The 18,265-nt window shown below is 36.5% G+C and overlaps 1 protein-coding gene across 14 annotated transcripts in view; it reads left to right on the forward strand.

Moving 5' to 3' along the window:
• The window catches only part of SCMH1 (Scm polycomb group protein homolog 1), a 217,333-nt gene that overhangs the window by 60,388 nt on the left and 138,680 nt on the right, over positions 1–18,265 (forward strand). For 11 of the 14 annotated variants that reach the window (XR_015555782.1, XM_087446160.1, XM_087446171.1 and 8 more), the window contains one exon: positions 7,473–7,543. The exons of 1 other annotated variant lie outside the window; for it this stretch is intronic. Coding sequence is in view for 11 of the 13 variants with exons in the window: in XM_087446160.1 (XP_087302286.1) it covers positions 7,473–7,543 (71 nt within the window). In the remaining 2 variants the exon portion in view is untranslated. Of the gene's footprint in view, positions 1–6,173; positions 6,317–7,472; positions 7,544–18,265 lie in introns of all 14 variants that reach the window. 2 more of the 14 variants (XM_087446164.1, XM_014784216.2) reach the window with 1 other exon arrangement.

Genomic DNA, 18,265 nt, shown 5'->3' on the forward strand with positions numbered 1-18,265 from the left:
TTTGTAGGTTATGATGAACATGGGAGATATTGAACATAGTATAGCATGATGCAGGCAAATGGAAGGCACTCAGTGATAACTGCTGCTGTGTTTGGTTTTGTTGCTAATATAAATGATAGCAATTATAGTTTGGTGACAACTGAAGGTATGTTATAAATAGCCTATCTTGTTGACAAGGAATTTTGAAAAATAGATACTCAATTTAACATAAAGTGTGTAAAGTGACATGAAAATTTGAATTTCCTTGTGGGAGTAGAGGTAGCACAGCCAGGCATATCCTCTGATAAATTAATCCTATGTATTTCATTTTGCCATCAAGCATAGAAAGCAGCCCCAAATATCAAATTGAAATAGACTCAATAGTAGATTTTTAGAATCTCAGAGTTTGGAAAAGGCCTTAAAATAGTATAAGTTGGCCCAGCATTTCAAAATCTGACACTTTGAATTTCTTATAAAATGTCTTGTCTTGAACTCCTCAAAGTTGTTGGGAACTTACAGCCTCCTTAGGCAACTCACATCATATTTAGACAGATATTTTTTGATCCAAAGTCTATTTCTTTGTAAATTCTATTAGTCATAACTTTTAGGGCCATGTGGAATAAGTTTAGCCAATTTTTCACATACCGGCCTCTAGTTATTAGAAAGCAGCTCTAGGGACTGCCTTCTCACTGCCACTCTATTACTTTCCTAGTTCAAGCCACCATTGTCTCATACCTAGATTATTAAAACAGCATCCTAACTAGTCTTCCTGCCTCCAACCTCACAGTTTTCCAATCCATTCTTCACAATGCAGAAGAATAACTCCTCCCCCAAACCCTTCAATGCTTCCCCTTCTCATGAATGTGGTATATGAGGCTCTCTGATACCTGAACACTGCTTTTATCTACAATCTCTTTTCTAAAGTACTATTTCTTTAAACTCCACCCAGTAGCCATACCAAAAGATTCCATTTTTAGAACTGCTTTTTCTCACTTCTAGGCCCTTTATACATGTTTTCCTTTATGTATGAAACAGAAAAAAGAATTTCCTCTCTCTTTGGCTGACTCTTGCTTATCCTTTTAAACTTTCATTTAGAAGCTTAGAGTTACTTCCTCTGGGAATTCTTCCACAAACCCTGTAGGTGCTCCTACAGCACCCTCCATCTCCAAGCGTAACACTCACCACAGTTTATAAGGGTTGCCTGTTTCGTCTCTGTCTCTCACTAGACTGGAGCTCTGAGGGTAAGAACAATATTTTGATCATGGTTGTATCTCCAGCACCCAGCGCAGTGATTTGGTACACGCTGTAAACATTTGTTGGATGGACAAATGAAGAAATGGCGCTAAGACTTTGCTTTCTTACTCATGCTAAATGTTCATTGTTCCTTCAGCTGGCCCTCAGGTGACATAGTTATGTGTCCCTTCACCACTTAGGTCACCATTTAGGCTTTGGTTTCTTCTATCCTTCTCAAAGTGTAGCTCCTAGAGCTAAATTTAATATCCCAGGTGTGATTTTACTTGTCCAGAAAAGAGTAGGACTGTTACTTACTTGCTTCTTCTTTTCATTCAGTCACTTTTCATTTACTCACTCGTCATTCACTAAATTTTTATGGAGCCTCATTAAGTTTCAGGGTCTGTGTTAAACAGTGAAGATTTTAAAAATTAATAAAAGATAGCCCCTATCTGTAAAGAGCTTACGTAAATAATTATGACGCTGTGATGTGAAGAGTATGAAAATAAAGGTGTGAACAGGGTGTTACAGGAGATAAGGAAATGGATGGATTTGTTCTGGAAAGAGAGGTAAAGTCAGAAATTCTTTTTTTAGCTTGGTGTTTTTTCTTTAGATGATCCATTAAAAAATATCAAGGCCTATGGACAGTGTTTTGAGAATGAACTGAGAATATGTATCTCATAAACTTAGCTTTGGACATTTTAGAATGACTGGGTTTTATTAGTGCTGGATGTGCCACAACTTCTTAATCATTTGAAAGTGCCTAGAAAACATAGAGTTGAGGGTGTGACTTGTGAAAAGGACTTGCTCTATTTAAATTCATTATGAAATTACATAAAACAAAGTGCTCCTGGTGCTAGAATAGACTGACTGATGAGAGGAACAGTATACAGAGTCCAGAAATAGATCCAAGTGTATATAAGAAATTAGTATGTGATCAAGGTGTCATCTCATATCAGTGGGGAGAAGATGATTTATCTAATAAATGAAGTTGAAGCACATTTATTGAATAAAGGTGAAAAGGAAAGCTACATCTTTGCCTCATTTGTCTCACAGAATAAATCCCAAATAGATCAAACATAGAAATGTAAGAAAATGAAATCTGAGAAATCCTAGAAGAAAACATGGGTTAGTATTTTTACAATATTGAAGTGAGGAAAGCATGATATGAAAACCAAGAAGTCATAAAAGAAAATGACTGAGAAATTTAAGGGCAAATCCTATCAGACTGAGACAAATGTCTTCAATATATATGACAGACAAAAGACTGATATCCTTAATCTACAAAGAACTCTTAGAATCTGTGAGAAAACAAAAGAATACCTCAGTGAACAATGACAAAAATGAAATACAAACTGACTAATAAGCCCAAAAAAATCTTCAACTTTATTAGTAATCAAAGACTTGCAAATAAAAGTATAACAGTATTTTGTTTTTTCACTTATAAGACTTATCAAAATTATAGAGATTGTTAAAACAGTTTTAGCAAGGATGTATGAAACATACTCTTATGCACTATTGGTAGGAATTATATTGTATCAAAACATAAAATATGCATACTCTTTGTCCATTAATCCCACTCTTAGGAAGAATTTGCCCTAAGGAGATAATCTTAAAAGTGTTAAAAGATGTGTGTGCAAAGATACTCTTGAAAGAAAACACTTAAATGATCATCAAAAGTATTTAACATATATTGTTATATAAATTATGGTACATGTAAACAATAGAACACTTTTCAGTAATCTTGGAGTAGAATTTCTGGTGTAAAGACTATGATTGTCTTTATTGCTCTTAGGAATTTGGGTTCCACACTTTAGGTGGAATGAAGTAGAGTTCTTGTAGAGGAATGTGGCCAGAGCAGTAGCCAGCATGAGTGGAGGTTCCTGACATAACCAGGTCAAATCAGGAGCAGTTGAGGTATCTGGGACATATTTAGAAAGAGAGATTAGAAACATTATGTCTAGGACCAATGGGTAGAGGTTAGAAGAAGGCAGACTATAAGGTTAAAGTCTATCCATTTGTACTACTGAACGATAGCTGAATGAGTTTCTCATCATTGGAAGTATTCTACCAGAGGCTCGAGGGACCATTCAGGTCTCAACTTTTATATCACTTCATCAAGATGCCTTTCTTGACCATCCTGCCTAAAATAGTACATACACTCTCAGCACTCTCTTTCCCTCTTACCTTGCTTTATTTTTTCTTTATTTGAAAAGGACCACGAATTGTATAATTATTATCTGGGTCTCTGTTACCCTCTGGACCAACTGACATATATTTATTTGTTTATTTATTTATTATCTATCTTCCCCCTTAGAATGTAAGCTCCTTGTGGGCAGAGACTTCAGCTGTTTTGTTCTTTGCTATATCTCACCAGTGCCTAGAACTAGGCTTGGCATGTAGTAGATAAACAATAAATATTTGTTGAGTGAATGAATATTAGAGAAAGAGATTCATGCATTCGACTGGGTGGGTCTCTTGTGCTTTACCATTTTGGGGAACTTTTAATTTTTTAAAAGTACTTCTGTGTAGTTTGTAAGTCCCTTCAGAATGGGGATCTTATTTTCTAATAATGAATGTAACTATCATGTGCTGTGCCTTAGAGTTTGTAAAACACTTTCATAAGCATTATTCAGTAATATAGAGATGGCTGGCTTTTTCTCATCTGTAAGGTCTCAGCTGAAATGTGTCTTCTGTAGAGTGTCGGTCCATAACTTCATCATCTAATACAGTTCCCAGTCTCTATCTATCACATCACATTATTTTATTTCCCTGAAATACTTACCACTTATTACCTTATTTATTTATGTGTTTATTGTGCCCCATCATGCACCAGAATGTAAATTCCATGAGGGCAAGGACCTCCTGTCTTATCCCAGCACTTAGAATACTGCCTGGCACATAGAGGATACTCAAACATCAGTTGAATGAATAATTGAAATCACTCTGTAAATTATAAAACGTTACACTTATATTAGTTAATAATGTTAATCTTCACAATAATCCTTGATCCCAAGTATGGATTAGATTTCCCTCTTCTGCATTCTCAAGGCAACCTGTACTACCTCATTAACTTAAATTTATCATAATTGTACCAGATTATTTGTGTTATTATTTATTTAATATCTCTGCTTATCTCTAGACTGCAAGATCCATGAATTTAGGAACCATGTCTATCTAGTTCCTAGGGGAACATTTAGCATAGTGCTTCTGCACTTGGAACGAGTTTAATAAATATTTATAGAATGAATTAGTGTGGATACAATCTTGTGAGATAGATATTATCTCCATCTTTCAGATGAGTAAACTGATGCTTGGAAGGATTAAGTAATTTATCCAAGACAGTTAGTTATAGAAACAAGACTTTAACCAGCATCTTCTGACTTCCAATGTCATTCTTTCAGCTATACCAGTAGTTTCTAGACACAGATGTTAATCAGAATTACCTAGGGAGCCTTTGAAAATACAGATTCTCAGACCATACTCAGAGCCTACTGAATGAGAACCTCTGAAGATAGGGCCCGGAACTCTATTTAAAGAAATGAGAAAAATTATTCAGGAGATTCTAATGATAAGTAACATTTGGGAATCAGTGATATATACCAGGAGTTGGCAAACTAGTGTTTGGGGGCCAAATCCAGCCCACTGCCTGTTTTTATAAATAAAGTTTTAGTGGAACATAGCCATACTCATTCATTTACATATTGTCTATACCTGTTTTCATGCTACAATGCAGAGTTGAGTTTTTGTGACAAAGACTCTATGGCTCACAAAACAAAAAATTTTTACTATCTCTTTACAGAAAGTTTACCAACCCTGATCTATACCTTGCTGCCTGTCCTGTTTTTGGGGGGTTATTTTAGTGCTTGGAGATACAGTAGACATGATGTTTGGCTCCATTATGGGCATTACATTAGGTGCTCAGAATTAACTTATTTTGCACTTCACCTGATAATAAGGGACTAAGCCTTAGATAGCCTAAGCAGTCAAATTTAAGAAAAATACTAATCTAGATATGGTTCAAGTCAGTCAACCCTCACAATGGGTGAACTGCTTCTAACAAAGAGATTCCTTTTCATTCAGTTAGTAATAAGGTGTTCCTTAAATGAAGGAAGATGTGAGGTTTCTTGCCTGTATAACAGGGATTGATTATCATAATTTATATGTGTAATAGAGAACTGTAATTAATATCCTAATTATTTCAGTACCCCTGATTTTACAGTAATTCTTAAAACCAAAGTCTCTTGGGTGCTTGTGGTCAGAACTCAAGCTAATACAAGCAGTTACCTAGGACTGACCAAACCTCCAGACCTGAACTGCCTAATAAGTAGCCGTTAGCCACATATAGGTATTTCAATTTAAAATAATTAAAATTAAATAAAATTTTAATTTTAATTCCTCATACCAGTCACATTTCAAGTGTTCAGTAGTTACATGTGGCTAGTGGCTACCTTACTGGACAACACAGATACAAAACATTTCTGTCATCGCAGAAAGTTTTAGTAAACAGTGCTGCTACAGATGCTAGAGTTCAAGAGTTGCAGTCTAGTCAAATCCAAGACTTATTATTTGACTTAATCCTTTATTTATAAGAATGGAATAATAATTTGTAATGTTTCCTTTTTCTAAGAGCGAATAGTGATGAAATGTATTCAGTATTCAGGGCCATCTCAGCTAAGAACAAACTATTAAATTCTGATGAGCTCTTTAAATCTTGACTCAAAGAAATATCCATCTCATTTACCCTATGGACTAACTGTCTATTCAAGATGATTAATCATTGGCCAGTCATGAAATGGCCTACTGACTGTGATTTCTGGCCGGATCTATTTGGCTTGGTTGAGGATGGTGGGAAAGAGACCAGTTTTAACACAGAAGCTGTAAAGTCAATAGAGTGTAAAGTCTTGGCATCATCTTTGAAGTGATTTAGATTTCATCATTCAGTGACTCATTTTTATTCCCAGCATCTAGTGCTTTTTGCATGGCCCAAAGGGGCCCTGTGCTGCTCCACCACAGAGGAAACTTCAAGAAATGCTGGTTTGCTACAATGTTTTAGCTTGTGAGAGTCTCTGGGACCTTCCCTGCTCCATCATGGGGTCACCTCTAGGTGGGTATTAGGGAGAGATTGGTAATTGGTTTAACCTTTAATAAAGAACCTGGTAATCTTTTGTGGTCCAATAAGATATGTCCTTTAAAATGTTTTCCCTGGCCCCAGCATAATGTCACCTTAAAGATTGTTTTTCTAGGGGCCGACCCAGTGGCGCAAGCGGTTAAGTGCGCGCGCTTCGCTGCAGCGGCCCGGGGTTCCCCGGTTCGGATCCCGGGAACACACTGACGCACCGCTTGGCAAGCCATGCTGTGGTGGCATCCCATATAAAGTGGAGGAAGATGGGCATGGATGTTAGCCCAGGGCCAGTCTTTCTCAGCAAAAAGAGGAGGATTGGCAGATGTTAGCTCAGGGGCGATCTTCTTCAAAAAAAAAAAAAAAAGATTGCTTTTCTAGGGCAGTGTTCCTCAAACTTTGAGTAGCTCTAAGGCCACTTCAAGAGGCTAAAAGAGTCTGTAGATTCTCCAGCTTATTTTTGGTTACTATCATCAGAAATGCTATCCAGGACCTACTTTTCTCTAAATTACCAAATCTTTGTCATTTTGCACCTCAGCGCAATGCAACAATGGCAGGGCTGGGAGTGGGGTAGGGGTGGGTGAAAGAGAACCAGTTTTTAGAGTGAGAGTTCAAATATAATCTCACTCATTCTGACTTTTTCTGCCCTCAAATCCTCTTACTCCATGTCTCTAGATAGCCTTTCCTTCATTCTTTTTTGAGCTGAGATGGTGGGATCCAACCATACTGGGTGTTAAAAGCTATCGTTTGATGGCATTAAGGGACCTTTCCAGGAGTAAGGTTGCCAGAAGGAATCTCCTTACCCACTTTCTACCTCTTCTGTTCTGTTTTCCATGAGCTACCTGGGTACTTCTTTGAGACACTGGTATATCTTGCTCTGGCATTTTGGATCACCTTAGGGACTAACATGAAAAACACCTCAGGTCATCTTTAGACCATGATTAAAAAACACTGATCTAAAATGATCCACTCAGATCACCTAGATTTCTCCCCCTAATACTCCTTTGAGCACAAACAGGGAAAAATAAGTTTTCTTATGATCCAAACCAGTCTGAAAATAGCCTAATGATTGGTGTAGATTGCATCCTGAAAGAATTTTTTAGGAAGTTGACTGTGATAGAGATTTCTGTTTCCTTTACAGGTCATTTTACCTGGGACAAATACCTAAAAGAAACATGTTCAGTCCCAGCACCTGTCCATTGCTTCAAGCAGGTAATTGATTCTCAACATTTAGTAGGTGGGAGGCAAGTAGTTTTTTTCTGGTCTTTAGACAAGCAAAACGCGAGGTCAGAGCCCTTGGGCTTCTCACCTGAAGGCACCAGAATAAACTTATATGGGAAGAATACAACTCAAGACTCACTATGAGTTTTAACAGCAGACATTCTCCCCAACTTCATCCCAAGTAACACCTTTTGCTTCTTCTTCACCTCCTTGAGAATATTCTGTGTTACTGAAAACGATAGCTAGTTTTTACTGTAGCTCGTAATTCAGACAGATAGGAAACAGAGTTATAGCCCTTAGACAGTTCTTAGAAGTGGAGCAGTATTTGTTCCTTTGTACTCAACACCCTTGCCACAATCTTATCTTTTCATAAGAATACTGGCACTGAGTCCCACTGTCCGGGAGTGTTTTAGGAGCTCATTAGAGGTCATTCAGAGCTTCCCACTTAGGATTAAGTGCTCCACACAATACACAGATGATGTTGACTATATCAGTACATGATAAGGCTGGTAAGCAAAGAAGTATACTGCTACTCAACAGAGCTAAACATCAGGAAGTTATTTACATCTCCCTTCCTTTAGTATTCAATGGTTATTTCCTAAAACTGTCAACATTTCACTTTGAGTTTGAATTTTGTCTGTACTCTAAATAAAAGTACAAATTCAGGACTTCTGCTCATTTGAAATAATAAGTATTAAATTTACACCCCACCTGAAATGATTAAAAAAAAGATAAAGTATGTTAAACAATGGTTTTCAAGTTACCGAAGATCAGGCAACCAAGCACAGTGATCTCTGAGAGATGGAAAACAAATGAGTTGAGCCCCTTATGATTTCCCAGCTTACTGCCTTAAGAGAGTTTTGAGAAGAAGAACCCAGATGGAACCCAGCAGACTCTCTAATTTGAGGATGTCGAGCTGAGAGTCCAGGGAAACCAAGGTGGCTAGATTTTGCAGGACAGAGTGCCAGAGAAGAGAGAGCTGCACAGAAGGAAAACCACAGAGATTTGCAGAAAACCTCCTTCAGGTATTCAGCAAAGTACTATTGTTCACTGTATGCATGTGAGGGAACTACCCAAAGCCAAGGGAAAAAGCATCTAAAAGAATTAAAAAGAATAGAGCCTGGCACTCACACAGGGTTGGGAATAGTGTCTGATCCCATCATCTAGACTGGAAAATCTCCTAATTCATGTGGCATCAGGTGAAATACTCAGGAAGTTCTTGCTCAGTAGTGGGAAATAATTAACCTTAGAATGAGCACTGCTTTGGACCTGCCTAACAAATCATAAAAGTAAGACTCAAAATGATCAGACTAATTTCAAGTAACAACTACATCTAGGAACCAAGCACAAGAAGGGAATGCAAAAATATCCAGCACCCAACAGGTAAAATTCACAATGTCTGGTATCCAGTCAGAGATTACCAGGCATGTAAAGAGGCAGGAAAATGTAACCAATAATGAGGAGAATAACCAGTCGATTGAATAGACTCAGAACCTCTACAGAGATGAGGGACAGAAAAAATATTTGAAGATTTAATTTCTAAAAACTGCAAAATTGAGGAAAACTATAAATCTACAGATCTAAGAAGCTCAATGAATCCAAAAAAACAGAAACAAGAAGAAAACTACACTAAGGCATATCATAAATGCTCAAAACTAGTGATAGAGGGGGGCTAGTCCTGTGGCATAGTGGTTAAGTTTGGTGTGCTCTGCTTCAATGGCCTGGGTTCACAGGTTCGGATCCCAGGCGTGGACCTACACCACTCATCAGTCATGTTGTGGTGGCGACCAACATACAAAATAGAGGAAGATTATCATAGATGTTAGCTCAGAGACAGTCTTCCTCAAGCAAAACAAAGAGGAAGATTGGCAATGGATGTTAGCTCAGGGCAAATCTTCCTCAGCAAAAAAAGACAAAAAAACTAGTGATAGAGAACATCTTAAAAGCAGCCAGAGAAAAAAGACATTTTACATACAGGGAAACTAAGATAAGAATGACATTATGTTTTCTTGTCAGAAACAATGCAAACAGGAAGAAAGTTGAGTAACGTCTTTAAAGTACCAAAAGGAAAAACTGTGAACCTAGAATTCTGTACCCAGCAAAAAGATCTTCCAAAAATGAAAGAAAAATGAAGATATTTTCAGACATATAAAAGCTGAAGGAATTATCACCAGCAGACTCACTACAAGAAATGTTAAAGGAGGTCCATCTAGCAGAAGGAAAATGATACCAGGGGCTGGCCTGGTGGCATAGTATTTAAGTTCGCATGCTCCGCTTTGGTGGCCCAGCGTTCGCAGGTTTGAATCCTGGGCATGGACCAGTGCACTGCTTGTTGGGCCATGCTGTGGAGGTGTCCCACATACAAAATGGAGGAAGATGAGCACAGATGTTAGCTCAGGGCCAATCTTCCTCACCAAAAAAAAAAAAAAAAAAAAAATCAACCATATATTTAAAAAAAAAAAGAAAAGAAAATGATACCAGATGGAATTACAAATCTACACAAAGGAATGAAAGTCACTGGAAATTGTAATTATAAGGTTAAATACGTAAAATGTTTTTTCTTATTATTTAAATCTCTATAAAAGATAATTGTGTAAACAATAATAATAATAATATCGCATTGTAGAGGTGATAACAGATGTTTCAAAGTAAAAAATGTATGATAACAATAGCATAAAGGCGAGGAGGGAGAAATCTTAAGTATACTTGTGTGAGATTCTTATACATGAAGTAGTATAATATTACTTGAAGATAGACTGATAAGTTAAATATGTTTACTATAAACCTCAATTACTAAAATAATAGAAAACAAACAGCAAGATAGTAGTTTTAAATCCAGCCATATCATGGGCCGGCCCCGTGGCTTAGCGGTTAAGTGCACGCGCTCCGCTACTGGCGGCCCGGGTTTGGATCCCGGGCGTGCACTGACGCACCGCTTATCCAGCCATGCTGAGGCTGCATCCCACATACAGCAACTAGAAGGATGTGCAGCTATGACATACAACTATCTACTGGGGCTTTGGGGGAAAAATAAATAAATAAAATTATTTTAAAAAAAATTTTAAATCCAGCCATATCAATAATTAAATTAATTATCAACGGTCTAAAAACCCCAATTAAAAGGCTGAGATTGTGACATTGGATAAAAGGCAAGACTCAATTATATAGTGCCTGCAAGAAATTACACTTTAAATATAAAGAAACAAATAGGTTGAAAGTAAAAAAATGGAAAATGGTATACCATGCTAACAGTAGCCGTAATAAAGCTGAAGTGGCTATCTTAATATCAAAGTATGTTTCAGCACAAAGAATATTACCAGGAGTAAAAAGTAATTTCATCATGATAAGGGGTCAGACAATCCTTACATGAAGCAAAAAATGATAAAACAGTAAGGAGAAATAAATAAATCTAACATTTATCTATAGTCAGACTTTTAATGTTCCTTTCTGTGATTAAAGAACAAGTAGACAGAAAATCAGCAAGTATATAGTCGACTTGAACAACACTATCAACCAACTTGACCTAATTGACACTCTCCAACAACAGCAGAATATACATTCTTTTCACATGCATACAGAACATTTACCAAGTTAGACCATAAAATATGACTTAAAAATTTAAAAAGATTTAAGTGGTACAAAGGATGTTCTCTAATATATTGGCATTAAATTAAAAATCAATAGCAGTGGGCTGGCCTGGCAGCACCAGCGATTAAGTGTGCGCGCTCTGCTTCAGCAGCCCGGGGTTTGCAGGTTCAGATCCCGGATGCACACCGACTCACTGCTTGTTAAGCCATGCTGTAGGGGCATCCCATACAAAGTGGAGGAAGATGGGCACAGGTGTTAGCTCAGGGCCACTCTTCCTCAAGAAAAATGGGGAGGATTGGCATCGGATGTTAGCTCAGGGCTAGTCTTCCTCACAAAAAAAAAAAAATCAATAGCAGAAAGTTATCTGAAAAATCTCCAAATATTTGAAAACTAAGTAACACATTTTTAAATACCCATGGTGGTATTTAGGGACATCAGAAAGTGTTTTCAGCTAAATGGAAATGAAAGCAGAACATTCCAGAATTTGTGATATGCTGCTAAGGCAGTGCTTAGGGGGAAATTTATAGCACTAAATACCTATATTAGAAAAGAAAAAAAGTTTCATTACTGACCTCAGCTTCTACTTTAAAAAACTAGGAAAAAAGGAGCAAGTTAACCCCAAAGTAAGCAGAGGAAAGAAAACAGAGCATAAATCAAGACTACAGCATAAATCAATGAAATAAAAAACAGAAAAATAGTAGAGAAAATCTCCTTTTGAAACCAAAAGCTGGTTCTTTGCAAAGATCAGTAAAAGTGAAAAACCTCTAGCCAGATTAATCAAGAATAGAGAAAAAACATGCATTACTAATGTCAGAACTGAAAGAGGTAACATCACTATTGATTCTACAGATATTAAAAGGATAATGAAGGAGTATTGTGAACAAATTTATGCCTTTAAATTTGACAACTTAGATGACATGGATAATTTTCATGAATGACACAAATTACCAAAGCTTGCTCAAGAAGATAGAAACTCTGAATAGCGCTATTTCTGTTACAGAAGTTGAATTTATAGTTAAAAACTTTCCCACAAAGAAAATTCCAGACCTAGATGACTTCACTGGTGAATTGTTCCTAACATTTAAGGAAAAAATAATGCAGGTTCTACACAGACTCTTCCAGAAAGTTTATGAAAATGTGGTACCTTCCAGCTCACTCTATGAGGCAAGCATTACTGTGATACCAAAACCAGGCAAAGACATTGAAAGAAAAGAAAACTACAAAGCAACATGCCATGTGAAAATACATGTAAAAATTATAAACAAAATTTTAGGAAATCAAATCCAACAATATGTAAAAATAATTCATCATGACTAAGTGGGGTTTAATTCCAAGAATGCAAGGTTGATTCAACATTCAAAACTCAATCAGTGTAATTCACCATATGAACATACTAACAAAGGAAAAATATGATCACAATAGGTGCAGAAAAAGCATTTGACAAAATCCAATGTCCATTACTAATAAAAACTCAACAAACAAGAAATAGAAGGGAATTTCCTAAATCCTAAACCGTAAAGGGCATCTATGAAAAATCTACAGGTGACATTATACTTAATGGTAAAAGACTAAATGCTTTCTCCTTAAGGTCAGGAACAAGACAAGGATGTCTGCTCTTGCTACTACTTTTCAACATTGTACAGTAGTTCCCCCTTATTAGAGGTTTTACTTTCTTTTTCCTTTTTTTTTTTTGGGGAGGAAGATCAGCCCTGAGCTAACATCTACCAATCCTCCTCTTTTTGCTGAGGAAGACTGGCCCTGGGTTAACATCCGTGCCCATCTTCCTCCACTTTATATGGGACGCTGCCACAGCATGACTTGACAAGTGGTGTGTTGGTGCACGCCCGGGATCCGAACCTGTGAACCCTGGGCCGCCAGCAGTGGAGCGCGTGCACTTAACCGATACACCATCCACCCGGCCCAGAGGTTTTTAAATGGAAAATTCCAGAAATAAACAATTCATAAGTTTTAAATTGCACATCATTCCGAGTAACGTGATGAAATCTTGCACCATCCTGCGCCATCCTGCCCAGGACATGACTCATCCTTTTGTCCAGCGTATCTGCACTGTGTACAGTACCTGCCCGTTAGTCACTTAGCAGCTGCCTGGGTTATCAGATCAACTGTCACAGTGTGGCAGTGATTGTGTTTTACTTAATACTGGCCCCAAAGTACAAGAGTAGTGATGCTGGCAATTTGGATATGCCAAAGAGAAGTTATTGTTGTTAATTTCTTGCTGTGCCTAATTTATAAACTTTATCATATGTATGTATATATAGGAAAAAACATAGTATATATAGAGTTTGGTAATATTCATGGTTTCAGGCATCCACTGGGGGTCTTGGGACGTGTCCCCCTCGGATAGAGAGAACTATTGTACTACCGATATGACCAGGTCAGAAAAAGAAAAGGGATCCAGATTGAAAGATTAGAACAAACACCAAAGAAAATATGTGGGTGGCACATAAGTACATAAATTGATGGTCAGCATTATTTCAGTAGGGAAATACAAAGTAAAGTCATAATGAGATACCTCTATACATTTATTTAAATGTCTCTGATAAAAAAGACTGACTACACTTAACAGTGGCAAGGATGTGGAGTAAATGGAACTTTCATAAACTACTGGTGAAAATGTAAAATGGTTCAATTATTTTGGAAAGTAGTTTGGAAGAAAAACTTCAACACATTACTGAGCAAAAAACAAAAAACAGAAAAACCCCTAGGAATTGCATGATACATCCTTGACTTCAAAAAAATATTTATACCTCAGTACTAAAGCCAGCATTGTACTCAATGGTTAAAAGTAACTCAATAGAAGATATAATGGAAGAGAAATTCCCATTTACAATAGCAGCAAAGAATTAATATTTAGGAATAAACTAACAAATGTGCAAAACTTATATTAAAAAAAAAACTTTAGGGGCCAGCCCAGTGGTGTAGCGATTAAGTTCATGTGCTCCACTTCAGCAACCCGGGGTTCGCAGGTTCAGATCCTGGGCACAGACCTCACATTGCTCATCAAGCCATGCTGTGGCAGCATCCCATATACAAAATAGAGGAAGACTGGCACAGATGTTAGCTCAGGGACAATCTTCCTCAAGCAAAAAGAGGAAGATTGGCAATGGATGTTAGCTCAGGGCCAATCTTCCTCACAAAAAAAAAAAAGAAAAGAAAAAAAATTTTGGAAAATACCTTAACAAAAGCATGATCCATTATAAAAAAGTTATAAAATGGACTTTGTCAAAATTTAGAACTTCTGTTCTTCAAAAGACACTGGTAAGAGAATGGAAATAGAAGCCATAAACTTAGAGAAAATGTTGGCAAATCCCGTAGCTGTCAGTAGTACTCTCCAAATTGATCTGTTGATTTGATGTAATTCCTATTGAAATTCCAGCTATTTTGTGGAAATTGACAAGTTGATCCTAAGGGACTCAGAGTAACCAAAACAATCTTGGAAAAGGACAACAAAGTTAGGGGATTCACATTTCCTGATTTCAACAGTTACTACAAAGCTACAGCACTCAAGACATTGTGGTACTGGCATAAATATATATATATATATAGATCAGCGGATTAGATTTGAGCATCCAGAAATAAACTCATACATTTGTGCTCAATTGATTTTGGACAAGGATGCCAAAACAGTTCAGTGAGATTTTCAACAACTGATGCAGGGATAACTGAATATCCACATACTAAAGAATGAAGTTGGACCCTTCCTCGACACCATATACGAAAATTAACTCCAAGTGAATGATAATCCTAAATGTAAGAGCTAAAACTATAAAACTCTTAGAAGAAAACATAGGAGTAAATCTGCATGACCTTGGATTAGGCAGTGGTTTCTTAGAAATGGCACCAAAAGCACAAACAACAGAAGAAAAACGAGATAGATTGGACTTCATCAAAATTAAAAGCTTTTGTTCTTCCAAAGACACTATCAAGAAAGTGAAAATACAACCCACACAATGGAAGAAAATATTTGCAAATGATGTATCCGATAAGGGACTTGTATCCAGAAGATGTGGAGAACTTTCACAATTCAACAGTTAAGACGAATAACCTAATTTTTAAGTGGGCAAAGAATTTGAATAGATATTTCTCTAAATATATACATGCCGCCAATAAGCACGTAAAAGATGCTTAACGTCGTTAGTCTTTAGGGAAATGCAAATCAAAACTGCAGTGAGATACCACTTTACATCTACTAGGATAGCTAAAATCAAAAAGGCAGACAATAACAAGTGTTGGTGAGAACGTGGAGAAATTGGAACTCTCATACATTACTAGTGAGATTGTAAAATGCTGTAGCAACTTTAGGAAACAGTTTGAAAGTTATTCAAAATGTTAAACATAAAATTAACACATGACCCAGCAGTCTCACTCCTAGGTATAAGCCCAAGAGAAATGAAAATATATGACCATACTAAAACTTATACACAAATTTTCATGGCATCATTATACATAATAACCAAAAAGAGGAAGCAACCTAAATGTCCATCAGCTGATGAGTGGACAAGCAAAATGTAGTATATCCATACGATGGGATATTATTCAGTAATGAATATGAATAAAGTACTGATATACACTACAACATAGATTAACCTTGAAAACATTATGCTAAGTGAAGAAAGCAATCACTCACATATTGTATAATTCCATTTATATTAAATCTCCAGAATAGGCAAATCCATAGAAACAGAAAGTAGATTAATGGTTTCTGGGGACTGGACTGAGGGGATATTGGGAAGAGACTGCTAATGGGTATGGGGTTTATTTTAGGGGGAGAATGCAAATGTTCTAAATTTAGATGGAGTGATGTTTGTACACTACTCTGAATATACTAAAAACCACTGAATTATACACTGAAAAAAGGTAAATTTTCTGGTGTGTGAGTTAAACAAATATCTACCATATGATCCACCCATTCCACTTTTAGATATTTGCCCAAGAGAAAAGAAAGTATATTTCCGTACAAAGATTTATATGTGGATGTTCATAGAAGGTTTATTTGTAATAATTAAAAACCGGAAACACTCCATATGTTCATCAGCATGATATACTGCTCAGCAATAAAAAGAGATAAATTATTAATATGTTCAGCAATATGAGTGAATATCAGAATAGTTATGCTGAGTGATAATATCTACAAAAAACATATAACCAACATCATATTTAATGGTGGGAAACTAGAAGCTTTCCCACTAAGATCAGGAACAAGGCAACAATGTCCCCTCTCACCACTCCTTTTCAGCATCATACTAGAAGTCCTAGATATTGCAATAAGACAAGAAAAGGAAATAAAAGATATACAGATTGGGAAGGGAAAAATAAAACTCGCATTGTTTGCAGATGACATGATTGTCTATATAGAAAATCTGAAAGAAATGAGGAAAAAACTCCTAGACTAATACAGGATTAATATACAAATCCAATCACTTTCCTGTATACCAGCAATGAACAAGTGAAATTTGAAATTAAAAATACAATACCATTTACATTAGCACCTCCAAAAATGAAATACTTAGGTATAAGTCTAACAAAACGTGTACAAGATTTGCATAAGGAAAACTGCAAAACTCTGGTGAATGAAATCAAAGAAGAACTAAAAAAAATGGATAGTCTGTGTTCAAGAATAGGAAGGCTCAATATTGTCAAGATTCCCAACTTCATTTATAGATTCAATGCAAGAGTCAATGCCTAATCAAAATTCCAGCAAGTTATTTTGTGGATATTGACAAACTGATTCTAAAGTTTATACAGAGAAGCAAAAGATCTAGAATAGCCAACATAATATTGAAGGAGAAGAACAAAGTCAAGGACTAACACTCCCCAACTTTAAGACTTACTGTAAAGCTACAGTAATCAATACAGTGTGGTATTGACAAAGGAAGAGACAGATAGATCAGTGGAATAGAATAGGGAGCCCAGAAATAGTCCCATGTAAATATAGTCAACTGATCTTTGACCAAGGAGCAAAGACAGTCTTTTCAACAAATGGTTCTGAAACAACTGGACAGCCACATGTAAGAAAAGGAATCTAGACACAGACCTTACACCATTCACAAAAGTTAACTCAAAGTAGACTACAGCCCTAAATGCAAAACTCAAAACTATAAAACCCCTAAAAGATAACATAGGAGAAAACCTTGGCCATGGCGATGGCTTTTTAGATAAAACACCAAAGGCACGATCCTTGAAAGAAATAATTGATAAGCTGGACTTCATTAAAATTAAAACCTGCTTTGTGAAAGACACTGTCAAGAGAATGAGAAGACAAGCCACAGATTGGGAGAAAATACCTGCAAAAGACACATCTGATAGAGGATTGTTTTCCAGAATATACTACAAAGAACATGAAAAACTCAACAATAAGAAAATAAACAACTTGATTAAAAAATGAGCCAAAGATCTTAACAGACACCTCACCAAAGAAGATATGCAGGTGACAAAAAACCATATGAAAAGATGTTCCACGTCATATGTCATCAGAGAAATGCAAATTTAAAAAAACAATGAGATACCATTACACACTTACTAGAATGGCCAAAATCCAGAACACTGACACCACCAAATGCAGACAAGGATGTGGCGCAACAGGAATTCTCATTCATTGCTTGTGAGAATGCAAAATGGTACAGCCATTTTGTAAGACAGTTTGGTGACTTCTTACAAAACTAAACATACTCTTACTGTACAGTCCAGCAGTCATATTCCTTGATATTTACCCAAAGGAGTTGAAAACTTATGTCTACACAAAAACCTGTAGCTTTATTCATAACTAAAACTTGGAAGCAACCAAGATGTTCTTCAATAAACAAATGGATAAATAAACTGTGGTTTGGTGAGACAATGGAATATTATTCAGCCCTAAAAAGAAATGAGCTATCAAGCCATGAAAAGACATGGAGGAAACTTAAATGCATATTACTGAGGGAAAGAAGCCAATCTGAAAAGGCTACATACTGTTTGATTTCAACTATATTACGTTCTGGAAAAGGCAAAACTATGGAGACAGTAAAAGATCAGTGGTTGCCAGTGGTTGAGTGGGTGAGGGATGAATAGGCAGAGCACAGAGGATTTTTAGGGCAGTTAAACTATTTTCTATGATCCTAAAATGAT

This window comes from Ceratotherium simum, chromosome 22, assembly GCF_057802395.1.
Source record: "Ceratotherium simum simum isolate JZ-2026a chromosome 22, ASM5780239v1, whole genome shotgun sequence".
NCBI classification, from domain to species: domain Eukaryota; kingdom Metazoa; phylum Chordata; class Mammalia; order Perissodactyla; family Rhinocerotidae; genus Ceratotherium; species Ceratotherium simum.